The sequence below is a fragment of the Drosophila erecta genome, unplaced genomic scaffold, assembly GCF_003286155.1.
Source record: "Drosophila erecta strain 14021-0224.00,06,07 unplaced genomic scaffold, DereRS2 tig00000126-arrow-pilon, whole genome shotgun sequence".
Classification (NCBI taxonomy): domain Eukaryota; kingdom Metazoa; phylum Arthropoda; class Insecta; order Diptera; family Drosophilidae; genus Drosophila; species Drosophila erecta.
In genome coordinates, this window is record NW_020825209.1 from 4,412,831 (window position 1) to 4,437,540 (window position 24,710).

General features: G+C 42.0%; 6 protein-coding genes and 1 long non-coding RNA gene across 8 annotated transcripts; 6 read left to right on the top strand and 1 right to left on the bottom strand.

Annotated features, from left to right (window-relative positions):
* Positions 1-260: 260 nt before the first annotated feature.
* LOC6550019 (protein gone early) lies at positions 261-24,376 on the bottom strand. 2 transcript variants are annotated; one of them, XM_015155338.2, is made up of 11 exons: positions 23,953-24,376; positions 18,059-18,488; positions 17,373-17,708; positions 17,145-17,303; positions 2,394-2,657; positions 2,184-2,335; positions 2,001-2,128; positions 1,389-1,940; positions 1,158-1,280; positions 551-1,054; positions 261-491 (listed from the first exon to the last, which is right to left on the bottom strand). In XM_015155338.2, exons 2-11 carry the CDS (start codon positions 18,375-18,377, stop codon positions 404-406), a joined length of 2,625 nt encoding a protein of 874 aa, XP_015010824.1. In that variant the 5' UTR covers positions 18,378-18,488; positions 23,953-24,376; the 3' UTR covers positions 261-403. The 2 variants fall into 2 exon arrangements, with proteins under 2 accessions (XP_015010824.1, XP_001977485.1); XM_001977449.3 differs by having other exon boundaries at positions 17,373-17,723.
* Positions 3,298-4,947, top strand: LOC6550020. The gene is made up of 3 exons (XM_026982531.1): positions 3,298-3,307; positions 3,782-4,477; positions 4,610-4,947. Exons 1-3 carry the CDS (start codon positions 3,298-3,300, stop codon positions 4,882-4,884), a joined length of 981 nt encoding a protein of 326 aa, XP_026838332.1. The 3' UTR covers positions 4,885-4,947.
* On the top strand, positions 7,217-8,181 carry LOC6550021. Its single transcript, XM_001977451.3, has one exon. It carries the CDS (start codon positions 7,364-7,366, stop codon positions 8,105-8,107), a length of 744 nt encoding a protein of 247 aa, XP_001977487.1. The 5' UTR covers positions 7,217-7,363; the 3' UTR covers positions 8,108-8,181.
* Positions 10,451-11,173, top strand: LOC6550022. Its single transcript, XM_001977452.3, has one exon. It carries the CDS (start codon positions 10,475-10,477, stop codon positions 11,102-11,104), a length of 630 nt encoding a protein of 209 aa, XP_001977488.1. The 5' UTR covers positions 10,451-10,474; the 3' UTR covers positions 11,105-11,173.
* Positions 12,913-14,332, top strand: LOC6550023 (serine/threonine-protein phosphatase 2A 56 kDa regulatory subunit delta isoform). Its single transcript, XM_001977453.3, is given in 6 exon segments — positions 12,913-12,937; positions 13,068-13,178; positions 13,181-13,386; positions 13,443-13,633; positions 13,699-14,032; positions 14,099-14,332. Coding segments are annotated over 6 exon segments (1,101 nt in total).
* Positions 15,139-16,655, top strand: LOC6550024 (keratin, type I cytoskeletal 10). The gene is made up of 4 exons (XM_001977454.3): positions 15,139-15,198; positions 15,285-16,149; positions 16,229-16,447; positions 16,490-16,655. The coding sequence occupies exons 1-4, from the start codon at positions 15,184-15,186 to the stop codon at positions 16,630-16,632; spliced, it is 1,242 nt and encodes a 413-aa protein (XP_001977490.2). The 5' UTR covers positions 15,139-15,183; the 3' UTR covers positions 16,633-16,655.
* On the top strand, positions 22,533-23,577 carry LOC113564512. The gene is made up of 2 exons (XR_003408058.1): positions 22,533-22,864; positions 23,335-23,577. It is a non-coding gene; the product is annotated as an uncharacterized LOC113564512 (long non-coding RNA).
* Positions 24,377-24,710: the final 334 nt, after the last annotated feature.

Genomic DNA, 24,710 nt, shown 5'->3' on the forward strand with positions numbered 1-24,710 from the left:
TACCGAGCTAGACTAAACTAGGCGTAGGGTTCGTACTTAAGCCGACTTGCTGCCCCACTTGGTTACTTCTTCTCAAGTTAGAGCAGATTGCGAATGTGTGGCGTGATGTCAACAGTGGCTAGTCAATGTCAAGTCTGATCCTTCATCGTTAGGCTACGTGCTAGGCTTAATCGCTAAACTACAACTAAGGCAATGTGTGTGGGGTGGGGCCTGGGCCTGTCTGTGTGGTGTGTGGTGTGTGGTGTATAGTGTATTCTGTATCTGTGTCTCTGGCAATGTGTGGGAGTAAAAAAAAGTACAATAAATAGGTTGATCCATTTCGCAGCTGGCATGGACATCATCCTCCGGTTCATCCACAGGGCTCTGGCTGAGGTGGAGGTCCTGGTGGATGGAAAATCGCATCTCAGAGCAGGTTGGAGCAACTTGCCTCCGCGGCGGCACAGTTTGTGGAGCGGGGGAGGAACTGGATGTGCTGCCAGGTGGCGTTGAAGCTGAAATAACACGGAACATGAGTGTTATGGTGCTGGTGACTAAAATGGCAACCACCCACAGATAGCTCTCGGCCAGCTGACTCTCTACGAGCGGCTTGATCCTGGCGTAGTCCTTGTCCGCAATGGTCGTGCTGCAGTGCTGCTGCATGTAGGAGAGCGTAAAGAGTTCGTTCTCGTTGAAGGACCTTAGTCCAGGTATCCTCAGCCGCCTGGTAAGTCCGAGGGCCTCATAGGTATTAGCCTGATCGATTCCCGATCCCTGGATGGCACTGCCCGCATCGATGGCATTCACAAAGTTACTCAGCGCCCTCGCTGCCGTTCGAGCTGCACTCAGCGTTACATGGAAGCTCTTCAGAGCACTACTCGACAGCTCATTCAGCTCGTGGACCAACCGTGGTGGCTGTCCTGCTGCCAGACAATTCACATCCGGCTGGGCATACCGAATCTCCGGCGCCGCATCACTGATATCCGTGCTCTGGGTGTTGAACTGCAGCAGGAAGGTGGAGAAGTTATCGATCAGGGCCTCCAATATATCAGTGCCTATGCGGGCAAAGTTCACGGCTCTGCACAAAATGGAAAAGGAGAAGAAATCATTAGAAAGAGCAATCTCTAAATATTTCAAACGAAATACATATACTATAGAAGTATATATTCGATTTTACGTACACAGGATATCGGTAGTCATAGTAATTGGAGCTAATCAACACCTTGGAGACAAGCAGCATATTCAGTTTATTGGAGTAGGCGATGGCCTGTGGATTGTCCCTTGTGTACATCTCGGAAACAATGCTGTTGCCAAACAGAGCGAGATGGATGGATGCATGGAGAGGTAAATGGATCGTGGAGAAAGTGTTAGAAAGTTTTTGGCTCAGTAGATGCACCTTGCGCAAGACTTACACATCCAGTATGGCCAGCGGGCCCAGCTTCTTCTCCATCTGCGATCGACGGAATGTCCAAATCCACTCCAAATGCTCCACGAAAAACACATTATTGAGTATCAGTTCGTTGTAGTATTGCGCAAGATAGTTGGGCTGCTGCAACACCTCATCGGGTATGCCAAACTGCAGCCGCATCTCGTTGAGTTTCTTTTGGATAAACTGCCTGGCCGCCGGCTCCAGCCATTTGGCTTGATCCAGCGAATCTTTCAACTGATTCCGCAAGCTGAAGAACATCAGCTTGAGGAGCTCCTCGTTGCCCCGGGTCTTGTTTAAGCCCCTACTCTTGGACGTCACCGATTCGAATTGCTGCCTGGGTGGCTGTTGCTGCAGTGCATCCACCGCAAAGGGCAGCCAATCGCGCACCACTTTGCTGCATATGAGCCACCTAGGATAGCTGGCCGTGCGTCCATACAAGGCATGGTCAAAGTTCTCTGCCAAAGTTCGATACTCCTTGGACAAATGCGGCAGCATTTTACGAGCCAGCGACCATATTATAAAGTTGTTAATAGGCCTGTAAATAAAAATATATAATTAAGCATTAGCTTCTGGGGAAATTCACAACTATACTTACTTTTTATCCGAAGAGGAGAGTAAAACAGATAGTGCATGCATAACCTCTGGATCTCGTACCAAGACCTCGGTGTCTTCAGTGATTTTGGTTTTTGGGAAAATGGCTTGTAGAGACTCCACAATGGGCAACTAAAGGGGATCCATATTAGATCGTTATAACTTAAAACAAATTAGCTTGGCTTACAGATGGTGCCATAATTTTCAGATCGGCCAGACGCATTAGCTTATTTACATGACGATTTCCATCAGCTTTGGCGTCCTCAATGTGATTCACAATGCGTCGTTCATAGTGGAAAATATCGTCGGCAAATAGATCAGCCTCCCGGGAAACGATTCCTAATAAAATAAATCAATTTAATGATGAAAACCAACGATTTTAAAGCCCAAAACTCACCCATATTGATGGCAAAGTCCCGGAGGAGCAGCTTATAGCCACGAACCACTTCCTCATCAGCATCATTGCCATAGAAATACTTGTCCGGCAGACCTAGTTCCCCCTCATCCAGGGTGATCACATAGTCGTGGGGATTACTAAAGCCGTTCTCCACGGTGACGCGATAGTAGGGAAATATGCCATGTTTGGCCTGTAGGACGACCAGAACCCGCTTGTATTCCCAGGATTGCAGTCGATTTGAGTCGCGGAATGCCTGCCAGCCATCTATATATTAATCAAAAGGCGTAAATTAGTGGGATCATGCGAATAGTTCTGGTTCTTTCAGTGAAAACCCCCGATTGAGTTGGCTATGCGCTAATAGAAATTCCACAGAACCAAAAGCCAATGAATTTTGGCAAGAAGATATCAGTTGCATGCACACCTTATACCATAGATCCGCATACACATATACTGTACACACAAACAAGTTTATATTGATGGATATCGGTGGTTTATGGCAATTAAAAGCGCTAAAATGTTTGGCTGCTTGAAATTTTTCGGGGCGCTCAGTCCGTCTTCTCTTGCAATCATAAAATATTAAAACAAATTAATGATTTGGGCAGCTAAAGGGAAAATTTTGGAATGCTCTTTCTTGAGAAATCCCTTCTAAAGACATTATAAAATATGGCAAATGATATATGTAAACTATTCTAATTACGATTTCTTACTAAAATGCAATGCAATTTTAGTTTACATAAACAGTGCAATCTGCATTTCTGAAGACTTGCTTTTGGGGTATCAAGTAATAGTATTATATATGTATGATACTTTCATACATAAAGTACAGCCAACTTGAAGATAATTCGCCTAAGATTATCGATAATGTGGATCCCTTATCACCCCAACAAGTCTTCATAGAAACCCCATGGTGTGGGGTCACCATTATGACTGTCTTCCACGCAAGCTTCATCATCCAGTCGAATGACATGCAGACATAGAAATTGACTGTGTTTCAGTTTGTTGACACCTGTAATTAGCACTTGATACTGGTACCAAAAAGCAAAAGATACAAGAGGAATTAAATCAAAATACCAGCCGTGCTAGCCGGATTTCGTAGTTATAACACAGAGTTGGATGTTCGATTTTGGGATTTTTGGGTGTTATAGTTTTTTAACGATTTATTGCAAACCACTTTAATTAACTTCAATTAAAGGCAAATCTTGGCCGCTATATAAAAGGTGACAGTGGTTAGTGACTGGCATATCAATCCAGTGCAACAGCTTCAGGGCGACAGTTGCTTCTCCTTCTCCTTCTCATCCATCCATCCATTCTACCAAGTCCAGCATGAAGCAGTTTGTGGTAAGTCCAAGGAGCATCTTCAAGCGATTTATGGAGCGGCTAACTAAAAGAGTTCGAAAACCTTAAGGCTTTGGCCGTTCTGGCTGTGATTGGCGGTTCCCTGGCCGCTCCTCGTCCGGATGTCAGCCATCTGGCGGGATACAGCTATCAGGCTGGTGGCTACAACGGCAACCTGGTGGCCAACCAGGTGCTCAGTGCTCCCCTGACCACGGTGTCCTCCTCGTATCAGCCCACGGCCACTGGTACCAACTACTTCAGTTCGGCACCATCCATTGGCCAGCTTAATCTGGGCTCCTCCGTCGGCGGTGGCATCGTGAGCGACAACATTGGACTGGCCGGTCTGCAACCCGGACCCACCATCAACTACAACGAGCAGGAGTCATACATCAGCCACCTGGCCAACTTCCAGCCCGCCCAGGTCAGCAAACACTTCTACATCCACAGTGCTCCCGAGGATCACGATGAGCAGCAGATCGTGCGCTATGTGAACGTGGGCAGGCCCCAGAAGAACTACCGTGTGGTGTTCATCAACGCCCCCACATCCACCACCAGCAAGGCCAAGATTATCGCCAACGTGGCGCCCGTGGAGGAGAAGACCGCCATCTATGTCCTGTCCAAGAAGTCCAATGCCCTGGATGTCACCGCCGAGGTGGTCACTCAGCGCCCGGTGGCCAACAAGCCGGAGGTCTTCTTCGTCAAGTACAAGACTCCTCAGGAGGCGGCCCACGCCCAGCAGACCATTCAGGGTAAGTTCCCTCACTACATCACTTTTAAATAGGAAAATCTTGAAAAGATCTCTGTAAAAAGAGAAATCGCATCAATGATGATACATTTTTAAAGTCTAATCAACTTCATATCACCCTGTGCCATCCAAATAGCCAACTATGATGCTCTGGGTGGAAGCTCTGAGACCAGCAACGAGGGTGTCATTCCCGTTTCCTCCGTGATCGGCAGCCTGGGCGACAATGGAGCCTCCGGTGTGTTGACCGATGCCAGCGGTAGCGTGAGCGTCGTGGGCACCGGCGGAGTTCCCACCGTGGATGCTGGAGCCAGCTACGATGCCGAGGGCAGCCAGCGTCAGGTGATCAGCACCGTGACCAGTGGCACCAATGCCCAGGCCACCTATCTGCCAGTGAGGCCGGTGAGGAAGTAGGTGAATCACCTGGATTCCATCACACAGTACGCATCCACTGCCAATGAATGACACACACACGCCCTAGCCTCGGAAGATTCGGACTGAATGGAAAGCCCCTTGGGTTTGGGGCCCATTACAGTGGAATCTCGTCGGGGAAACCTTTGCGATTTTCCTATTTGGTTTTGCCTTCGGCATTAATTCATATTTTTTGTGTATAATTTTTTTTTTTTAAATAAACTTTAAGAGTTCTTATAGGCATTCACAAAATGTAAAGTCCACTGAGTTTGTTTTTCGGTAGATCATATCGAGTGCAAGTACAAATATACAGCTGGAATTGTATCATCATATCTATAGACTATAGATTTTCACCTTCGAATGGAAATCCCTGGAGTGAATTGGTCTGGTTGAACCGCCTGCATCTTGCATAATCGGAAAGCCCTCGATGTCGCCCAAAAAAACCTAATACTAATCCATGGGACAGCCTCAACTATTTGGCAAGCTGCTCATAATTGTTCAACCCGCTCAACTGGCCCGTTCAACCCGTTCAAAGCTCTACTCAAAAAGCCACTCGGGTAAATAAATTAGCGACTTAGAGGAAACTCAACTCCGAGTTGGAATTGGAATTGAAATCGAAAAAGCTATCGCCATCGGTGGTCGCCAAGGTCGCCATTTGGGCCAATGCAAGTCGCATTAAAATACCTAAGGGTATTAAATAAAAATTAGCCATACTAAATATATAAAGCGGCAATTGGGTCACACCCGCAAACAAATATGTTATCAATTACTAATGGGAGGATGGAAAACCTCAGTTACCATCTCCCATATCTCCCTCGGAGATCTGGCGATCTGCATATCAATGGGCGGCGGCCAGATCTTTTGCATAAAGATAATCACACCTACTAAATAAAACCTACCGCGACGGACGGTAGCCGCCAAGAGGCGAGGTCCGAAGAAGATTGAGATCGAAAGATCAGAGATTTGTCCCTCGATTCGATTTCTATTACTGTCATCATCAATAAAATGTTACATAAATTTTCAGCACAGCGAGCGATCGCGATCGCAGGTGGTTATAAATATGGAATGCCTAATTGATAATTATCATTTTGTTCGGTTTTCCATAATCCACAGGCGATATGCAATATGGGATCTACGATCTGTGATCGCTAATCGGCTAATGGCTAAATTAGTCTAGTCGGATTGAAAATCGATTGGAAACTGTTAGAATACGGATTACTTCATATTCCAAACGTCACCCATTGTTTGTCACCACAAATTGTCCATCGATTTTATGCGTTTATGTTCTGTCATCAATCTTGGGGGCCATAAATCCATTCAAAGCCATTATTCAAATATGCTCGATGACTGCAAATTATGTTTTATGTGTTTATTTTGGCAATATTTATGCGACCTCCAAAGCGCCGGGTGAATGTTGGTTCGAGTCTTGGCTTTTGGCTGACTCATCGATGCTTTTGCGTTGGGGTCACCATTTATGGTGACAAAAATAGCGAAACACCAACCGAAATCGGTGGGAAATTCCGGATAGCGAACAAGATGGCTAATCTGAGCGATAATGATTTGATCTTTTAAGGCAACGGAAACTAAATTAGACTCAATTCTGAAACAATACCATTTTCATGTTCAATACATGTTGAAACGGAAAAGGTTCCACGTAAAAGGACGTAAACTTAAATCTGAGTTCGAACTGAGATCATACGATCTAACTACAAAATATAACTTATAAGTAAGGTAACCAGATCCATGTGCACTTTCCAGTTCCCAGATACTCATTGATCAATCCAACTGTTATAGATATTCGCAAATTAATTGATAGGCCCGAAACTAATGATAGACGTGAACAAACAAACTAAAAAATAACCCAGCAAACGTGTTTCTGGACAAGATTGATGCCGCCAGCGAAGATAAGGTGCCGTTTAATGAGATTCGCTAGGCCCCCATTCAATAGTTTCTTTCTGCAGGTAAGACAGGCATATGTATATACCAGCTAGTTATGAAGTCGTATATTTAGATATTTGCTAATCCATCGTGAATGCCCAGTCGTCCACCAGAGTCACCGCACCGGCCCAGTCAAGTTCAATGTCAGAGAAGAGTTTTTGTCCAATGGTAAGTCAAAGCTATGGTGCTTTCTGTGGCTGTTTCGACTGCGTGCGTTCTAATTTGAATAAATTTTAGGTCACATCACAAGGCGTATAGCAGTAGACCCATAGGCCCAGAGAAGACGGTCATCATCGCCTTTGGATATCAAGAGCAGCGGCGATGATGATGTTATATGCGGCATTTGCATTTGCATAAACGGCCAAACAGCGACGCCGACAGAAGAGGCAACCATTTGACAATCGGAGCATATTTAAGACAAGTGGAGCGGCCCAAAATGCAATCATTGCCTCGCAGCAATTCGTCAACGAAGCATCCCAAACAGGAGAACTACCACTAAGGATTACAAACACTCAGGAAGGGATTACACATATAAAAGCACAGCATGTTTGTCCAACAAGTACTCGTGAGCTGCCTGATCCTGGTGGCTTTGACCCAAGCCCGTCCTCAATACGGCTACGAACAGCCCAGTCCGGACCACTTCATCGGCGGTGGATCCGCTCCCGTTGCTGGTGTGGGAATCGGTGGCTCCTCCGGTGGCGGTCTGGTCAGCATCCAGCCACACCATGGTGGGGACAAGTATCTGCCGCCGGCCAGCACCACCCTGGCGCCCATCATCAACAAGAAATTCTATCTGGTTTCCGCACCCGAGGATCACAGCAATGATGGCAAGGTGAAGCATCTGGTCCTGGGACGTCCGCAGAGGAACTACCGCGTGGTGTTCATCAAGGCTCCAGCCGGCGACAATGCCAACGTGAAGTATTCCGCCGAGTTTGCGCCACAGGAGGAGAAGACCGTCATCTATGTGCTCAGCAAGAAGGACAACGATGTGGACGCCAGTGATATTGCCACGCCCGCACCCACGCAGCCCAGCAAGCCCGAGGTGTTCTTCATCAAGTACAAGACCGATGACGAGGCCAAGCAGGCGCAGCAGGAGATCCAGGGTCAGTACGACAAGCTGGGCGGCACCAACGAGTACCAGGAGGACAACAATGCCCCCATCACCTCGGTGATCGGCAGCCTCGATGGTCTGAATCCCGATGGTAGCTACAACTACCGCCAGATCGCCAACCGCCCAACGGCAGTGGCGCCCAACACTCAGTATCTGCCCAGTTTGCTGAAGCACTAGAGGATGTCGGCACCAGTAGATCATCTCTGCATCATCCAAATCAGAAAAAACAAAACACCCATTCTCGAACCCTATTGTGTTGTATATTTTTAAGAAATCCCTCAATATTTTTTTGTATTTTTTTTTGTTATATCGAACTTTTGTTAATAAAAAGCTTATATTAAAAAGAAATATTAAGCAATGTGTTTAAATTTTTCAAAGAAATTATATCATTTTTAAATCAACTAAATTTGATCGTAATTTCTTTTATCCAGTGAAAATTCATGAAGAGAGGTGGTATTGAAAAATTTTTCAGTAATTTCCGATGCTTCTGTTTTCAAAACACCTAACATTCCTCGGTTCACCAGTATACATATATATATATTTATTTATTTATAGATATATACATATATATGTAAAAACAAGTATGAAAGAAGTCAGAAGGTCAGTCATTTAAAAAATTAATAAAAATCGTATAAATAAAATTGAAATGTCTCTTCGGCGCAATTAAATTAAAAACGAAATCAAAATCCAAATCAAAGTCAAAGTCAAAAGTAAATCGATGCAGAAAAAACTTTTCGGCTTTGTTTTCCCCGATATTCAAATCAGCAGTCACATTTCAATATATGTCCAAATCCAAATCGGAATCGGAATCGGTATTCACAAATCGAAGCCAAAGCTGCCGTTAAAATTTTCAACAGAAATTAGCTTAAATGAAGTGAGAAATCAAAATAAGCTCATCAAATTTAATTAAATAGCAGAGTTTTATATTTTGATTTTGGATTATTCCTCTTTATTTTGTTGCTTTGATTGGGCCATTAAACTGACGCTGCATAAACTCGGCCCAAAGATCGATTGATTAATGCTCAATCCGGAGCTAATGGCACCCCAAGATACTCCACAAATCGTGAAATTGAAGAGAGGAAATAAAACAACCAAGTGCAAACCAATTTGGACATCAGGGAAGTTATCTCTTCTATTTATTGGCATTTGCGTTAACGTTAATTGATATTTAATTGCTGCAATAAAACAATGTGTGGGAAAAATAACAGCGAGCAGTTGGGTATTGCAAAATAATACTACTTTTGACTCAAACGAAGAACTTTATGCAATTCCAAGCTATTTATTCCATAAATAAATAATGTGTCAACACAGCCGATTATTATTTTTGACCTCCCACTCTTCAGCATTATCCGTTGACCTCCCAAAAAGCCAACTATAACATCTTCATAGGCCACATCTAACCCACTTATCTATGCACATGCCGCTTATGGCCAAACAATTTTTCTTAATAAAGCCGAGCATAAATCAAATTAGCTGTACCATTTTGCTGAAATGCGATATGAAAGTGTGGGAATTACGCGCCAATTTATGCAAATCCAATGCACAAATACATATATATGTATATATAAATTTATATATAGACTGTGAGATTCCGCCAGCCAGTCATTGGTTATATTTTAATTGTCTCTTGTTGACAACAACGCGAAAAGGAGACCAAATTAATCTACTAATCAGCGACGAGGCTGCGAACCAAATACAACTAACTGAAATCGGAATCGGAATCGGAATTGGCCGAAAAATGCAGATGGTAACAGAGATCAACTGGAGTTGGCCAAGATCATTAGTCAACGGTGAGGGCGTTAGATGCTGGGCCTGATCCACCTAAATGCTTAAGACCACGGAGCACATCAATATCCGAATCCCACCTGATGATAAATGACCTGCAAATCGGTGAGATGTGAGAAGAGCATAACGAAAAGGTATGTCAAAACCGAAGCAAATCAAACTTTAATTAATTGCTGTTAAAGTTAAGGGGATTTTTTGGGGGTAATCGGGTTTTCAAGTGAATTTTCAAGGCTATTCGGCCATGGACTTCTTGGATTAAAGAACGAACGAGTAAAAGGGTGTTGTAAACATCTAAACATTGATCAAACTAATAATTAATTAAAGCTAAAATATTAACAATGTTTTGATTATTAACTTTTATTTATTTTTTATATTATTTATTTTAACAAGGTTATTGCGAAACTATGATGGTACTGTACTCGTAGCATAGCAGAGTCAAATAATATAATTTAATATTGTGTAGCAATGACCAAGAGATAACATGTTTATTATGTAATATAGTAATATAAAAACCCTGAGGCAGCTTCTTTCTTTTTCCACATTTTCACGCACAATTAAATTTCGAGTCAAAGGCAAGTTCGTTACTCAAGTCTTTTGTTTGGCAGCTTTTAATGGAGCGATTTGAGGTCGGCAAAATATGTGAAAAAGCTAATTTTCACAAATTTTCATTCCTATCAAACTGTGCGATCTAAGTAGATCTCTTTTAAAAGTGAAGCTGAGGCGAAAAACGCAAGTCAGTTGTCTTCTGAAATTCGCGAAATGTTGAACATATTTGTGTGGCTATCACTATCGTTGTTAAGTCCCTCCTGGGCCCAAGGATCGCATTATTTACCACCACCAAATCCAGCCATGGAACCCATCATAACCAAGCAGTTTTACAGTATATCACCCGCCGAAGATCCCGAGGATCTGCAGCCAAGGACTAAACATTTGGTTATCGGACAGCCGCGCAGGAATTACCGAGTGATTTTCATCCGTGCTCCAACAGGAAACAGCGAGCATGTGAAATATACGGCGGAGTTGGCGCCCCAAGAGGAGCAAACTGTCATCTATGTGCTAACCCGGAAGCAACAGGAACTTGAGGCCGCGGATATTGTGGCACCACAGGAGAAGTCCCAGGCCGAACAGAAGCCAGATGTCTTCTTCATCAAGTACAAAACCAACGATGAGGCAGCGGCTGCCCAAAGGGAAATCCAAACGCAATACGACCAACTTGGTGGAAATACAGAAATCGCAGCGCCCTATGTGGCGCCCATAAAATCGGTGATTGGAGCGCTTGGCAGCCCCCAATATCCAGCAGCTCCATACCCGAATCCAACACAATCCCCCGGCTATCACTACGATAGACCGATCTCCACAATCTTGGCGCCAGTGGAACGAACTAACTGAAGCGCCGATTATATCCGCAACATGTTGAATATTCCATGCTATTTGCATATAATTGATAAGCCATTTCCACCAACGAATTCATCACAAAACCCGGCAAACGCGTAAAAAGTCTTTTTTTTTTTGTTTTGTTGTTTACCATAATTTGTGCAAACTTTTTTATCTGATTGGCTTTTGTGTTTAAAAAAAGTTACTGGCAAAAGTGCTTTGACCCTGTGACAAAGAAGAAGAATTTAAGATGAGGTTGCTAAGGGCTTATTAATTTGCCTATCAAGTGGTTTAATCAAAATGATTCAAGAAAAAGTATACAAATAATTTTATCACAACCAATAAATAAATATATAAAAAGTAGTACCTATATTTTATTGCATCTAATTTCGGCATTTTTGAATTTCGGAGCTTCAGGGGCTCCCAAATTTCGTTTTAGCTTGACAGTTTGCAAAAAATATAATCGAAAAACAATCTGCATAAATTTTGCAAGTCGCAACCGAAAAAAGAAACCGCAAAACGGCAATGCAGTTTTTTATGATGTGTCTCCCCATTGGCTCGGCTAGTTTATCTTCTTTTGGATTTATTTGCATTTGCATTTAATTAATGGAATTTTTAAGCCATTTTTGGGCATCAAGTGGGCGACCTTTTTTTGATTGGCAGCAGCAACAATTTGGCAGCAATTAATCTTGATACAGGTTGGCCAAAAACTGAATAAAAGCCAAGGTCGTGGCGAAAATTTGAAAATAAAAAGTGCGATTCTAAGTCGCCAAACTGAGCCTTTCCACACTCCAGTGTTTTCTTTATAAAATTGAGCATTTCAAGGTGGCCAAAATATATAAATAAATCACACATTGGTTTTAGCCAAAAGCGCAAACACAGACAATGGGCCTAAATCGGCCCTGCCCAAAACGCATTCAAATTATGGCAATTATATTGAAATGTTTCATCAACAAAACCAGCAGAAACACTCGGCCGACGATTTGTGGTTTTGGAATTTCTGCTTTTAGCCGCCTTAGCTAAAAATAAACCATGACACAACGCCTTCTATGCATATTTTCGAATACCCTTTGTTGGATGTATGAAAACGAAGAGAGAAAACACACTAAACACTACCAATAAATGTAATAAAATTATGCAGCTCATAGATAAATAAATATTAAAATAATACAAGTGTCTAGGGTATTTCCTGCCTTGTGTATTATAAAATCCTTTTCGGCACTTTGTTTGCCATGCCGCCGAACTTATCAAAACTAATGATATAATTTATGGGCTAACAAAGATTTGTCAAAACTCCGAAGATCAAAGCGGACCCAAAGTCCAACAATAATTGAAATGCCATTGCAACAACAGAAAGCCTCAAAATGATTTTAATTCAAGAGGCAGATTGTATAAGAAAGAGTATTATCAACAACAGCAGTTTCATTTCAATGGATTTACAGTACGTTTTAAAATACAAGAGTATACAGTATTCAAAGTAAAAGCTCAGTATGAAGTCAATGCCAATAAATTGCTGCGCCTGTGGCTAGAAAAAAATAATAAAATAATAACGCTCTTAGTGATGCTGTTTAATTCCTTCAACATAATTAAGCTCTTGTTAACAATGGCTTAATACGTCAAACTAAAGTCCCATGGCGGAAGCAGGTTCTATTCCAAGAACCAAGCCAGCAAAAAAGAAATCCCAAAAAAATCAAGAAAAATCACCGGCCAAAAGAAAAGAACCAACTGATTCTTTAAAGCATTTGTTTGAACAACAAAGACAGCAAACAAATTGCGTCCATCAATCAAGATGGTTAAAGCTATAATTTCAAATAAATGCGCACATGGTCAAATATGCGTTTAAAGATGGTAAATGCGATAGAAAGAGAAATAGAAATTTGTAAAGGAAATTGAAAGCACTGCAAGTGAAAGTAAACTTGCATAATTGCATTGAAAATACTGATGATAAGAAGCACATTTAAAATATTTAAACAAACAGTGCTTATATTTATTTCAAACATTTCCGGAATCACATTACCTAATCAATCGCTTTCATACCTCTCACTTATCTTCCAACGGCCAACAAACACGTATTCTGCTTCTAAAAAGAAATTTATATTTTAAACATTCCCAAAATGAGTAGCTCTGACGAGTCTCAGGACAGATACAAAGAGTCCAGTCTGGATGAAATCCATAAAAGGTCGGAGATATTGGCCAAAGAGAAGGTTATCCTAGAGCTATTCTCTCTTTTCGTTGAAACACCGGGTTTCTATCTCAAATACCGCAATCGCAAGCTCGATGAAATGATTGTCGTGAAGGTGAGTGAGTGCAGGGCATTTTTGGAGTTCAAAGTTAACTAAAGCCAGTCGTATAGTTATTGGAACACTTAGACACAAAAGATGTGGATGATCGCATAGTTTTACATGCTCTGTTGCGGCGCATCTACATAAAATTGTTCGATTTGCGTTCATTTATGCAAACGCAGTTCAACAATGTATTCTATCGATTTATTTTCGAAACAAATGACTTGCACTGCATCGCAGAGCTTCTGGAAATCTACAAGGAGTATGTTTTTTCCAAAGCTACATTGTTCATCACTTGATAATTGTTTTCTTTTGTCATTCGATCAGTATAATCAAGGCATATACTCCGCCATTAGATACCGAACAGGAGCAAGTGCTGTTTAGAATCCTTTTGCCTTTGCACAAGCCCCAATCGATGCCAGAGTATTTCCCTCAGCTGATATATTGTATTATCACATTCCTCGATACGAATCCATCTCTCATTGAAAGATATGTCATTGGTCTTCTGAAGCTGTGGCCGAAGACGTCCTTTGATAAGGAGACTTTGTTTCTGAACGAGCTTGCCAGTATTCTGGTAATAAGGGATGAGCAAGAGGTCGAGAAAGTCCTGGTCCCGGTGTTCAAACAAATTGCCAAATGCCTGTCTAGTAAAAGCTCTAAGGTAAGAGTCGACCGAATTGAACCTAAAAATGGTATATGGGTGACCCAGAGTAATACTACGATTCAGATAACTGAGTACACCATCCAGTTGTGGGAGGACACTGAGATTTCGGAGCTAATGAGGCGAAACAACGAGGTCATCATGCCCATCGTATTCCCATCCCTATTTCGCCTTAAAAGACTGCATTTGGGTGAAAGAATGCAGAAACTCATCTGCATTGCTTTGCAAATGTTACTGAGGATGAACAGGAAGCTGTTCATAAGCCTAACTGCTGAATACATACGTGCAGAAGAAAATTAGCGCTCAGATCCGCTTTAGAAAATGACACTGGGAGAAAAGCTGGCACCGATGGCACTCCAAGCCAAAAGGAAAAGACGCCTTTTCGTCGATTGCGGGTCTTGTTAATTTAGGGAGAAGATAAAGGACCCAAGCCTTAAAGAAAATGTTATATTTCCTTTTTACCTTTTGTACGCATTAATGTTGTATCAATATAACCTAATTAAATCGAATATCTCAAAACCTTTCTATATCTGCAAGCGGGCTAGTCTTTTCAATGCTGATCAAATTAAGCCAAAACACGTTCCTACGTATACTTATATCCATACTTGATCAACCGCAAAAGATCAATCAATCAATCAAGGATTTTGTGCAGACTGTTGCATATAAGTTCAAAATGGAGGCTTGATAACCACGAAACAATGCGACAAAACGGAAAAATGCAACCGAATTTTGTGCGATGTGTGTTGTGGAGCTAAGATCTATATTGGTATTGATATTGATATTGATATTGATACTGATCCACCTGCGATCAACATCGTCGACGAGCGGCGAATATATGTATATGAATTCGACTATGATTTATGATCGCACCGAAAAGAAACAAAACGAACCGAACATCGATGGACAACAGGTCACATTAAAGGAAGCGCGAAAGAGACGACGGCAAAAGGTGCGACAGAGAGGGCCAGCCAAACAAGTCAAATGTCAGAAGTTCGCCATAGTCAAATAATTGAGCAATTAATTAAACCGGCGAAAAGAAAAAAAAATTATAGAAAAATCGTAAGAAGCGGAGGAACCAATATTCGGGGTATAAAAGGCCACGAATCATCAAGGGGAAGCATCATTAAGCCAACAACTGAAAACCACTCAACATGCGTCTATTTGTGGTAAGTTAGCTAAAGGATTAACCGGAGGAGCGAACGCAGGATTATCCGGAGGATACAATTTTTTTTTTTTTTTTGTGTGCTTCTAGACCCTTTGCTCTCTGCTGGTTCTTAGCCAAGCCAAGCCCCAGGGCTATAGCTATGGCAGCGGAGTCTCTGGTACCTTGACCACCTCTAGCTCCACTGGAGGATCCAGCGGCGGTTTCCTGACCGCTCCCAGCCACTCCTCGGTGGCTTCCTACGGGCCGCTGGGCGCTTTCCAGACCGCCAGCGTTGGCTCCCTGGTGGGCAGCTCCTCTGTCCCCCATACGGTGAGCCACTACAGTGGTGGTCAGGGAGCCACCTACACCACTGGCGGCGGTAATGGTCACGGAGTGACCTACACCACTGGCGGTGGTAATGGTCACGGAGCCACCTACTCGACTGGCGGACATGGAGCCACCTACTCGACTGGTGGACATGGAGCCACCTACAGCACTGGCGGTTCCTCCAACTACGCCGGTAGCACCTTCACCGGATTTGGACCCTCGCCCAACATTGGATTCGGTACTCTGGCCGGCTATCAGGCACCCACCTACCAGCAGCAGCAGGAGCAGGAGATCCAGCGTGGCTTCCAGGAGCCCATTATCCACAAGCAGTTCTTCACCGTCGCCGCACCCGAAGAGCATGAGAATCTGGAGCGTTCCAAGCATCTGGTGATTGGACGTCCGCAGAAGAACTACCGTGTGGTATTCATCAAGGCCCCATCATCAAGCAATGCCAACGTCAAGCTGTCCGCCGAATACGCCCCCAAGGAGGAGAAGACCGTCATCTATGTGCTCAGCAAGAAGGACAACCAGCTGGAGGTCAACGATATTGCCACGCCCGCGCCCACGGTGCCCAGCAAGCCGGAGGTGTTCTTCATCAAGTACAAGACCGATGCCGAGGCCTCTCATGCCCAGCAGCAGATCCAGGGTGAGTTGACCACATGTTGACACCATAAATTTGGGTATTTTGTATACTGGTACTGATATTTATCATCTTTATCCATCAGCCGAATACGACAGGATCGAGGGAACCTCAGAGCACCAGGATGGTGGAGTGGCCCCCGCTCAGTCGGTTGTGGGCATCTTGGATGGTGGTGCTGTTGGTGTCGCCAGCTCTGGCACCTCTCACTATGTTTCCGGAGTTACTGGCTCCACTGGTGGCAGCACTCACTATGTTTCCGGAGTTACTGGCTCCACTGGCGGCAGCTCTCACTACGTTTCCGGAGGCACTGGCTCCACTGGCGGCAGCACTCGCTACGTTTCCGGAGGCACTGGCTCCACTGGCGGCAGCTACACTACGACCTCGTCGTCCGGCGGCACCTCTGGCGGAATCACTGGAGGAGTCATCTCCAGTGGCACCATCATCAAGAATGCCAAGAGCTCCGTCTATCTGCCACCCAATGGCAAATAGATGGTCCGCAGCATAATGATGAATAGCAACAATTTCACTGTACAGCGATGCAATAGTCAAGGGTTTTTTTTTTAAAGCATAAATACATTTTTACCGAAATAGAAGAATATAAATAATGGACTTGTTTTTTTTTAAATAGAGCGCAGACTGGGGAAACCTCAATTTATAATCACAATATCCAAGTAAAGGACTACAGGGAGAACAATCGGAAGAAAAGTTCCTAAAGTATTGGTCAGTTTGGAACAATGTAACTAAAAAGCCTAAAAGTATGTCAAACTATTTTATACCCGTTACTCGTGCCACTTTTGATTTTTTTTTTCATTTCTTAATTTTGTTCTCACTTTTTACCGATATTCAAGAAAATTTCGAGCTTCCCTTAGCTGATGTGATAATGTATAGCATTCTATCTTGTTTTGTATAAAAGTCCAGAGAGAAAGGACAAGAGAGACAATCAGTTTCGTTTAGAATATATATAGCCCCCAAAAGTGTAGCTAATCAATACTAGAACTTACACACTGCATTGATGGCCCGTTTCAGGAGCAGATCCGACTGGCTCTTGTCGAGGACATCGGTCTCGCGGCAACTGCGGTACAAACTGCTCACCGTGGACTCCACGGAACCCTCTTGCGAATTTGGCAGCATTGCAATAAATCGATTCAGTTCATTGAGTTCTGTGAAGAGATAGGGCATATAAATGAATAAGGATATGACAGGAAGATGGGGGATAAAGCTCAGCTTACCCTGATACTCATTGTAGGTCTCGTAGTTCCACTCGCCGCGTTTGATCACAAAGTAGTCGTGGTTGGCATAGTCGCTGGCAAAATTGCCGCAGGCCCACTCGTACGTCTCGTGGCAAGGACTCTTCGAGGTGTTGGCCCACAGGAGCAGCTGCCGGCTGCTCTCCACGCACTCCTTCTCCAGGCAGAGCGGCGCCCGCAGGTAGAAGGGCACCTCCGGCCAGAAGGCCAGCAACAGGATGATGATCAGCAGGAGCAGGGCGCACAGGCAGGCGGTGGTTACGTACAGGATGCGTCGTTTGCGCGACAGGCTCATCAGTGCGTCGAAGGATCGTCGGCCTGGAAGCAGCAAGGCTATCATCGGGCGAGGGCCAAGGATGAGGGAAATGTGATATTAATGAAATGAGGATGGAACTGCCTATATACATATTTTATTCTACATCAACTACAAGTAAATCACAATTATGAACTTTACAGACAATGGAATCAAATTAATGGTTTAATTTAAGTTATATTTTAGAAGGAACTATCAGCTTGAGTTAAACAGAACTACTAAAAGTAATCTTTTGTATTTACAATGTTTAATTAAATGAGATTTACTTTGTACATAACTTTTTAACGAAGATGTTTGTCGTAACTTGAGAACAAATGGAAATAAATGGATCATGCCTTCGAAAACGGACTCTCACCTCTCAGTCCATTGGCCGATGGATGCGTGGAGTTGGGTGTGATTGCCGCTGGAGTCCTGCCACCTGCTCCCCCACCTGCAACCTCGTTAAGGGCATCCTGGCGCGCCGCCTCCAGATCCTTGGGCGTCAGATGTGAGCCGTCGTCCATGTGCAACTTCTGCTGATTGGTAGTCAGTGGAGCCGTTTCGCTGCCCTCTATCTGCTGCAGCTGCTGCTTGCCACCGATCTCGTCCTGGCTGTTGTGCAGCTTGAAACTGCGGTCATCCACCTCGTCGATGGCGCAGATCGTCGGTTTGTACTTGCCCTGATTGATGGCCATTGCGTGTGGATGTGCCCCTCGATGTTTCCCCAGCTAATTTAAGTCGTGCTCTCGTGGTTTCTACCGCTCAATTCAGATGATTCGGCATTTTCAATCACTTCCTAAGTAGCTCTGCAAGTAAAACAAGGAAATCGTTAAGAATGTTTCCAAAGTATGCGAAGTATACACGGACTTCCAGGCGGTATTATAATCGTCTGTTGCTAATCAAAAGATTACCTTGAGAGATGATATACGGGTCTACACACTCGTAGACCCATACACCCATGCACCCACCAACCTCTGGCAATAAAGAAACCTTTTTGATATGTGGAACATCGGAGATAAGTGAAAATTGCCCAGAGATAGCAGGCACTTGATGCCTCAGATCCACAGCTGCGGCCAACAAAATGGCACCTGGATGTTTGCTAAAAGGTAATCCGATAATCTAAGAAATTGTTTTTTAAAATAAAGTTGTCACTCAGCAATGTTACATACTCCAATCATTTATAATGATAGATAATTTTGTTTTTTCTGAAGAAATTATGCTTTTTCTAACACTTGCGTGCTATTGGTATTTAGAAATACATTTTTGCATTAAACCAAATTTAAACAATTGATATTTCTTGATATTTCTTTTAAACACCAAAGCGTTCAAGTATCCAAGATCAGCAATATATTCGCTCCTAAGCGCATCTATATGTTGCATGCATTCTTGTTCAACATTTGACTTCTTTTCAATTTTAAATTGACAACAATTGCTGGCAATTTGCACTGGCGAAAGACTTCGACTGGCGAAATTATATATCCAAATATGTGGGAGGGAGACCTCTAAAAGAAAGGGAAAGAGACAGACTGAGGCCTTTTTTTTTCTTTGTAACATGCATAAATTTCTATTGAGCGCCATGGAAATAATTAAAAATGCAGCGACGTCTCGGTTGTCTTAAAAACTTAAACTAGGTTAATTGCTAATTGCACGAAAATCTGTCTAGCAATGTAGGCAAGTTCTATCATATTTATTTTTAAGGTTTAAAGAAAAATAAACCAATGGCGTGAATTGACTGCGAATCGATAAGAAATCCCATGGGCTAAGTATTGTTATTTTAAAGCATTGCAGCGCATTTCGGTAGCCAATGATTGGCTATATCAATCGATATAGTACGATCTTTAAAAGTGATCTATTTGTATTGCAGGCCGCTTTAGTTTCGCTTCGCCGACCGCCAGAGGGCGTCACTTGGCTGTGTTTCTCTGTGGTTATGCTAGACTTGAAATAGTTTTCCACCTTTTGTTTTCGCTGTGAAATCGTATAGCATTTTTGTCATTTAATCCGCGAGGAAAGCAGCCAATTCACCACCCACACAAAAAACTGGAGAGGCGGCAGGTTAATTATGAAACTACATACAATGCACGCGAGAGTTTATGAAGCGCAATTTGAGCATCAGCACATGATGTTCAAGTCCCACGGCAAATAATACATTTTTCAGCATTAGAAAATTCATTTTAAAATGTCAGGCGGACATTACCACTCCGTGAATCACAATTACATTTCATTAGAAGAGCCCTCAGCGCATTGGCATTAAAAAAAAAGGCCGATATTCAATCTAGATTTGGGTTTCCAAGCCCCTGCAAATCTTGTAAGCCCCCAAATTGCGATAAGTTGTGGTCAGTTGTGAGGATTTGGCTGGGTAAAAAATAATATAGCGGAACGGAAAACAACAATGAAAACGGCTATTATCTTATCGAGTTGCGATTATTGCTTAATACATTGCTCATTTCTAGGCGCTACTACTAGGACAGTCTCCACCTATTTTTTTTTGTTTTCAACCTGATAAATCAGTTTCGTATTATTCAGCAAGATTAGTTCTGCAGACTACCTAAGGGCATTAATTAAAAAAATAAATGCTCTTCCTTGGCTGGTTAAAAGTTGGAGGCCCATGAACAATAATCTTTGCACTCTATATCTCCGCCTCTATCTGTCTAGCCCTATATGACCACTCGAAAAAACTGAAGGTTGCGAGGGAATGCTGGTGTTATGGGCGACTATCTCTGGTTGTTGAGTAATGCCCAGAGAACTTAACCCCATATCAAGCGATAAGATCATCGCAAGAAGTCGTGCATATATACATAGATAAACGCGGATGTCACACTAAAGTAACCGAGAGAGTTAAAAGCTTTATAAAAATTACTACGAGGGGCGGAAAAAAAAATTGAAATATTTAAAAATAAAAATGTGCATTTTAATCGGGGCCCCTTGAGCATCTGTTTTCTTATAAAATATAACGTTAATAGTCCTTATTTTATGGGAAAGATTATCAGAGCTTTTAGATTGAATTTACTTTGACTTTCTTGCTGCAACTTTAAATAGAATAATCTGATTTCGCTATCAAGCCTTTCAGTGATTCAGTTTCTGCAGGCTTTAATGCTTTTACTTTTTTTTATAGGAATGAGTTGTCATTTAAAACTTCTCGGGCTTTCTAGGCCACTTTGTCAGCTCAAAGAACGCCTGCCACAGTGTCGCCACTCTCATTAATTTCATAAAAAAAAAAAAAATTAATTATTGGGGACACACGCTGCACTATTGCAAGTGCCAAAAACAGAGCTCAATTTCATCGTTTTTTATCAAGTTACAATTGCTTTGATTTGGGGCCTTTTTTCTAAAGTCTGATTTATGCAAATTTGGCTTGATTCGATTATGGTTTCTTGGGCTTATGATAAAACTTAAGCTTGTGCTGAGTTTATCTCAGCCACTAGAAAATATTCAGAAGATGCGGCGTCATTTAGTTTGGGGTGGATTCTCGATTATTATTCTTATTCCTCGACAGCAGCGCAATTGAAAGTTGAGACGCAGTTCGATTGGGGATGGAGATAATAAAAGTGAAGAGGTGCGGGAAACTCCCTTGCAAGTCGGAGATAAACTGACTTTGATAAAATCCATGAGTTGATGGAAAAATAACTCAATGAAAGTGCGAGTCAGCAGTTCTTTTTTTTATCCAGGAACAGTAATAATGAATAATGTTGGTATTCCTACCGCATTGCAATTACAATTACAATTATGAGGCAATAATTCTTAACCAAAGTAAAATGAAGACATTATTCATTCACAGCATATGTAGGTATTTATTGTAATATTTCCGCTACCCCGCCCCTGAGAAAAAATGAAAGAAAATCGGTGTTTCCTTTGTGTGACCAAAAAAAGAAGCGGCTTCGACTTTCCCCTTCCATTTATTTCCTTTCCAGTTCGAGTTGCCATATTTGAACATGCCGCGCATAAATCACCAGCGACCATATAAATCTGTACAGATAATGAACGAAAAAGTATAGATAGGTTGGGGAAGACCATAAATTCACTGACCAGTTTTGACAGGCGTTATAAAAAGTAATGCTGGTACTTAAAAAATCATACTTTTTGGCGCATACTGACAATTTGGACGTGCTAAACAGATATTAGCCATACAAAATAATACATGGAATTAGAAAATCAATTTGACTTTGCGGCTAATTGAGTGTGGCATACTTTGACAGCGATTTTCGCCCCTTGTCGAACCCAATTTATACGTTTTTTGTGAACCGCGCTATTGACATTTAATTTGAGTTAATAGCACAGCGAACAACGCTAGTATTATCAAAAGTGTTGATTGGGCAGCTTTGGGTGCGATGATAACCTTGTCGCACCCCCCATATACCCCTTCCACCCACCGCCCATCGCAATCAGTTGTTAAATGTGTCAACAATTTGTCGTCAACTAGCCGAAGTCACTAAAAAGTCGACAAATTAAGAACTGCAGAATGTGAATGTTTGCTTACGCAACTTCGCTTTCGAACGAAACAAACACTCCAAACATGGAAACCTAATTAATTGAGCTGGTTGAGAACATTTCTAAGACTCTTAGAACACTCTAGTGCAAATAAATGTAGTATTCCTTGTGTATTCACCAACTATTTAAATTCAGAGGTAATAAATACGCAAAGTGCAGTTCATTGAGAAACCTATTTACATTTTTGCGAGAACTAATTCCATTCTGTTTCAGAAAGCTTTTTAAATTGATTTTCATACTCGATATTTGATATTCAGCGAAGTCTGTAAGTCATTCGAGCTGAGCTATGTTTGTATGTATCTCTTTGTGATCTTAACCCTCGTATGCAAAAACCACTCGAGCGGAATGCTGAAACCGTAAAACGTTTAACGGAAAAAGGTGCGGTTAAGGTTAGCTTTTCGAGTGTTTCACTTTTTGTTTCGATGTTTCAAAAAGTGCGTAACGAGTGACGTGGACAATGGAAAAGTGACGAATGCGGGCGGAGGCAAATATGTATGTATGTACATAGGTACAAAAGCTGGAGGGAGTTTTTGGGGATTTGGCAGGCCCAATTTCGTGCGTGAGCATTACAATGGGCTCTACAACGATGAAAAACGGAGGGTTTACTTTTGCACATGCTCGAAATGTTAAATGCATAACGGTAATCCAAAAATAAGTGGGCCAAAACGGAAGAAGCGGAATACAGATGCGTAATGGGGTAAGAACAACAGGAACAGGAAGTACTTCAAACATCATAATTATCCACATAATAATCAAAATATTAAAAGCAAACAAACTAAGTATTACCATCTGATATTTTACAATGCAATGTGTACCAAAATGTTTGCCTGCGTGTACCTAATGCAAACTAGTTTTAAAAAATACATTTCTTAACATTACATTTAAGAAGATATTCAACTAAATCTCATTCGACTTTTAAATTACAACACATTTGCAAAAGTTTACAGAACTAACTAATACGCAATCAGGCGTTAAGATCTGTAGATTCCTGCCCAAGATCAAGGTTATTTACGACGTTTTTCAATGTCACCGGCTTATTATCTCAAAATTATGATTTCTTGTTGTTTTACTTTTTTGAGACGTGATGCACTGATCCTCTGCTTCTACTTATTCTTCCTCTGCCGACGTCGTCGTTCTTACGCATTAATTACGGGATTTTCGGGAAAGGAAAATAAAAATAAAAGAATTGACACGCAAGCGCATTTGCAACGAATAAGAGGGCGAAGGAGGAGACGGCAAAGAAGAGAGAGCGACACAGAATTCTTGGTATTGCTGTTGGTCGCTCACACGAAAGGAGATCGCGATGTTCATTCATAGATGATTGCCAACGAAATAAATTGGTTCTTCAAACATACAAATTTTAAGATATAACAAAAATTAGACACAATAAAAAATGTGATCTACTCAGCATTTTAAGCTTATAAATATGACTTGGTATACAAAGATGTCCAGTTTCCACTTATAACATTTATATATCTCATGCATCAGTCGCATTTAGGTGATGAGAAATCCTGATCGCAAAACTGATCGACGTGTGAACCAAGTATCTGATCGGTAATTTTTTATTTTTATTTTCTTTTTGTTTTTGCTTTGGCCACTTGCTAAACCGGTTCTGCCGGCATTTCACACACACACAACCACACACACACTGCGACACTTTTCCACCTTCGTACAAAAACAACAACAAAACGCTGGCTTGAAGTGCGCTTACATTTACTCTCTCTCTTTCACACACACATACGAGATTTAAAATTCCTTTGCAGAAGGAAAATCTCTGTTTTTTACCTTTTTGTTTATAGCTCATTTGGCATTCCGATATATTTGCATCGCGCCACAATTAAAAAAACTTGTATTCGCAAAAACACACACTCGAAAAAAAATCAAGCCGTACACATACGCGCGAAATTTTTCCAGGTTTGCTTTGAATTCTTACGCGCTCAGCAACAACAACGAGAAACCGAATAAACCGCTATGTTCGTCTTCTCAATGAAAACAGAGTTGTGCGTGCTTTAAATTCGAGTGCAGTTATTTTGGTTTTTTTTTTGTATTGTAATTCAAATACCAACTTTTAATAATTTTCCCGGCGGTTTGGGGTTTTTTTTTTAATTTTTAAACGGGGAACGACATCCAAATCAACGGTCGTAGTTTTGTTTTGTGACGATTTTTGTGGCGATGGTCGCTGGAGATGGACAATCGGAGCCGCAGATGAAATCAAAAAACCATCTCTATATCAGCGCGATACATCGGATGCGTCCCGACGCAACGGTGGATAACTCGGCTATGGTGGGAAACAAAGCTATTGCATAGCAAAGACATAAGCCGAAAAATGAGCTACCAGAAAACGTTATTTTGATTTCAGAAAATTCAAGATAATTGTGCGCAAAATAAAAACCTGCAATAAATAAATTAAACTAAGTTTGATCAAAATGTACTGTACCGTCTAGATAGTCATAGTTTATAGCCATACACTTTTTTAATTTTACAACTCGACCGTCATTTTTATTTGTATTTTTATGGTAAATCATTAAATTTAATACAGAAAT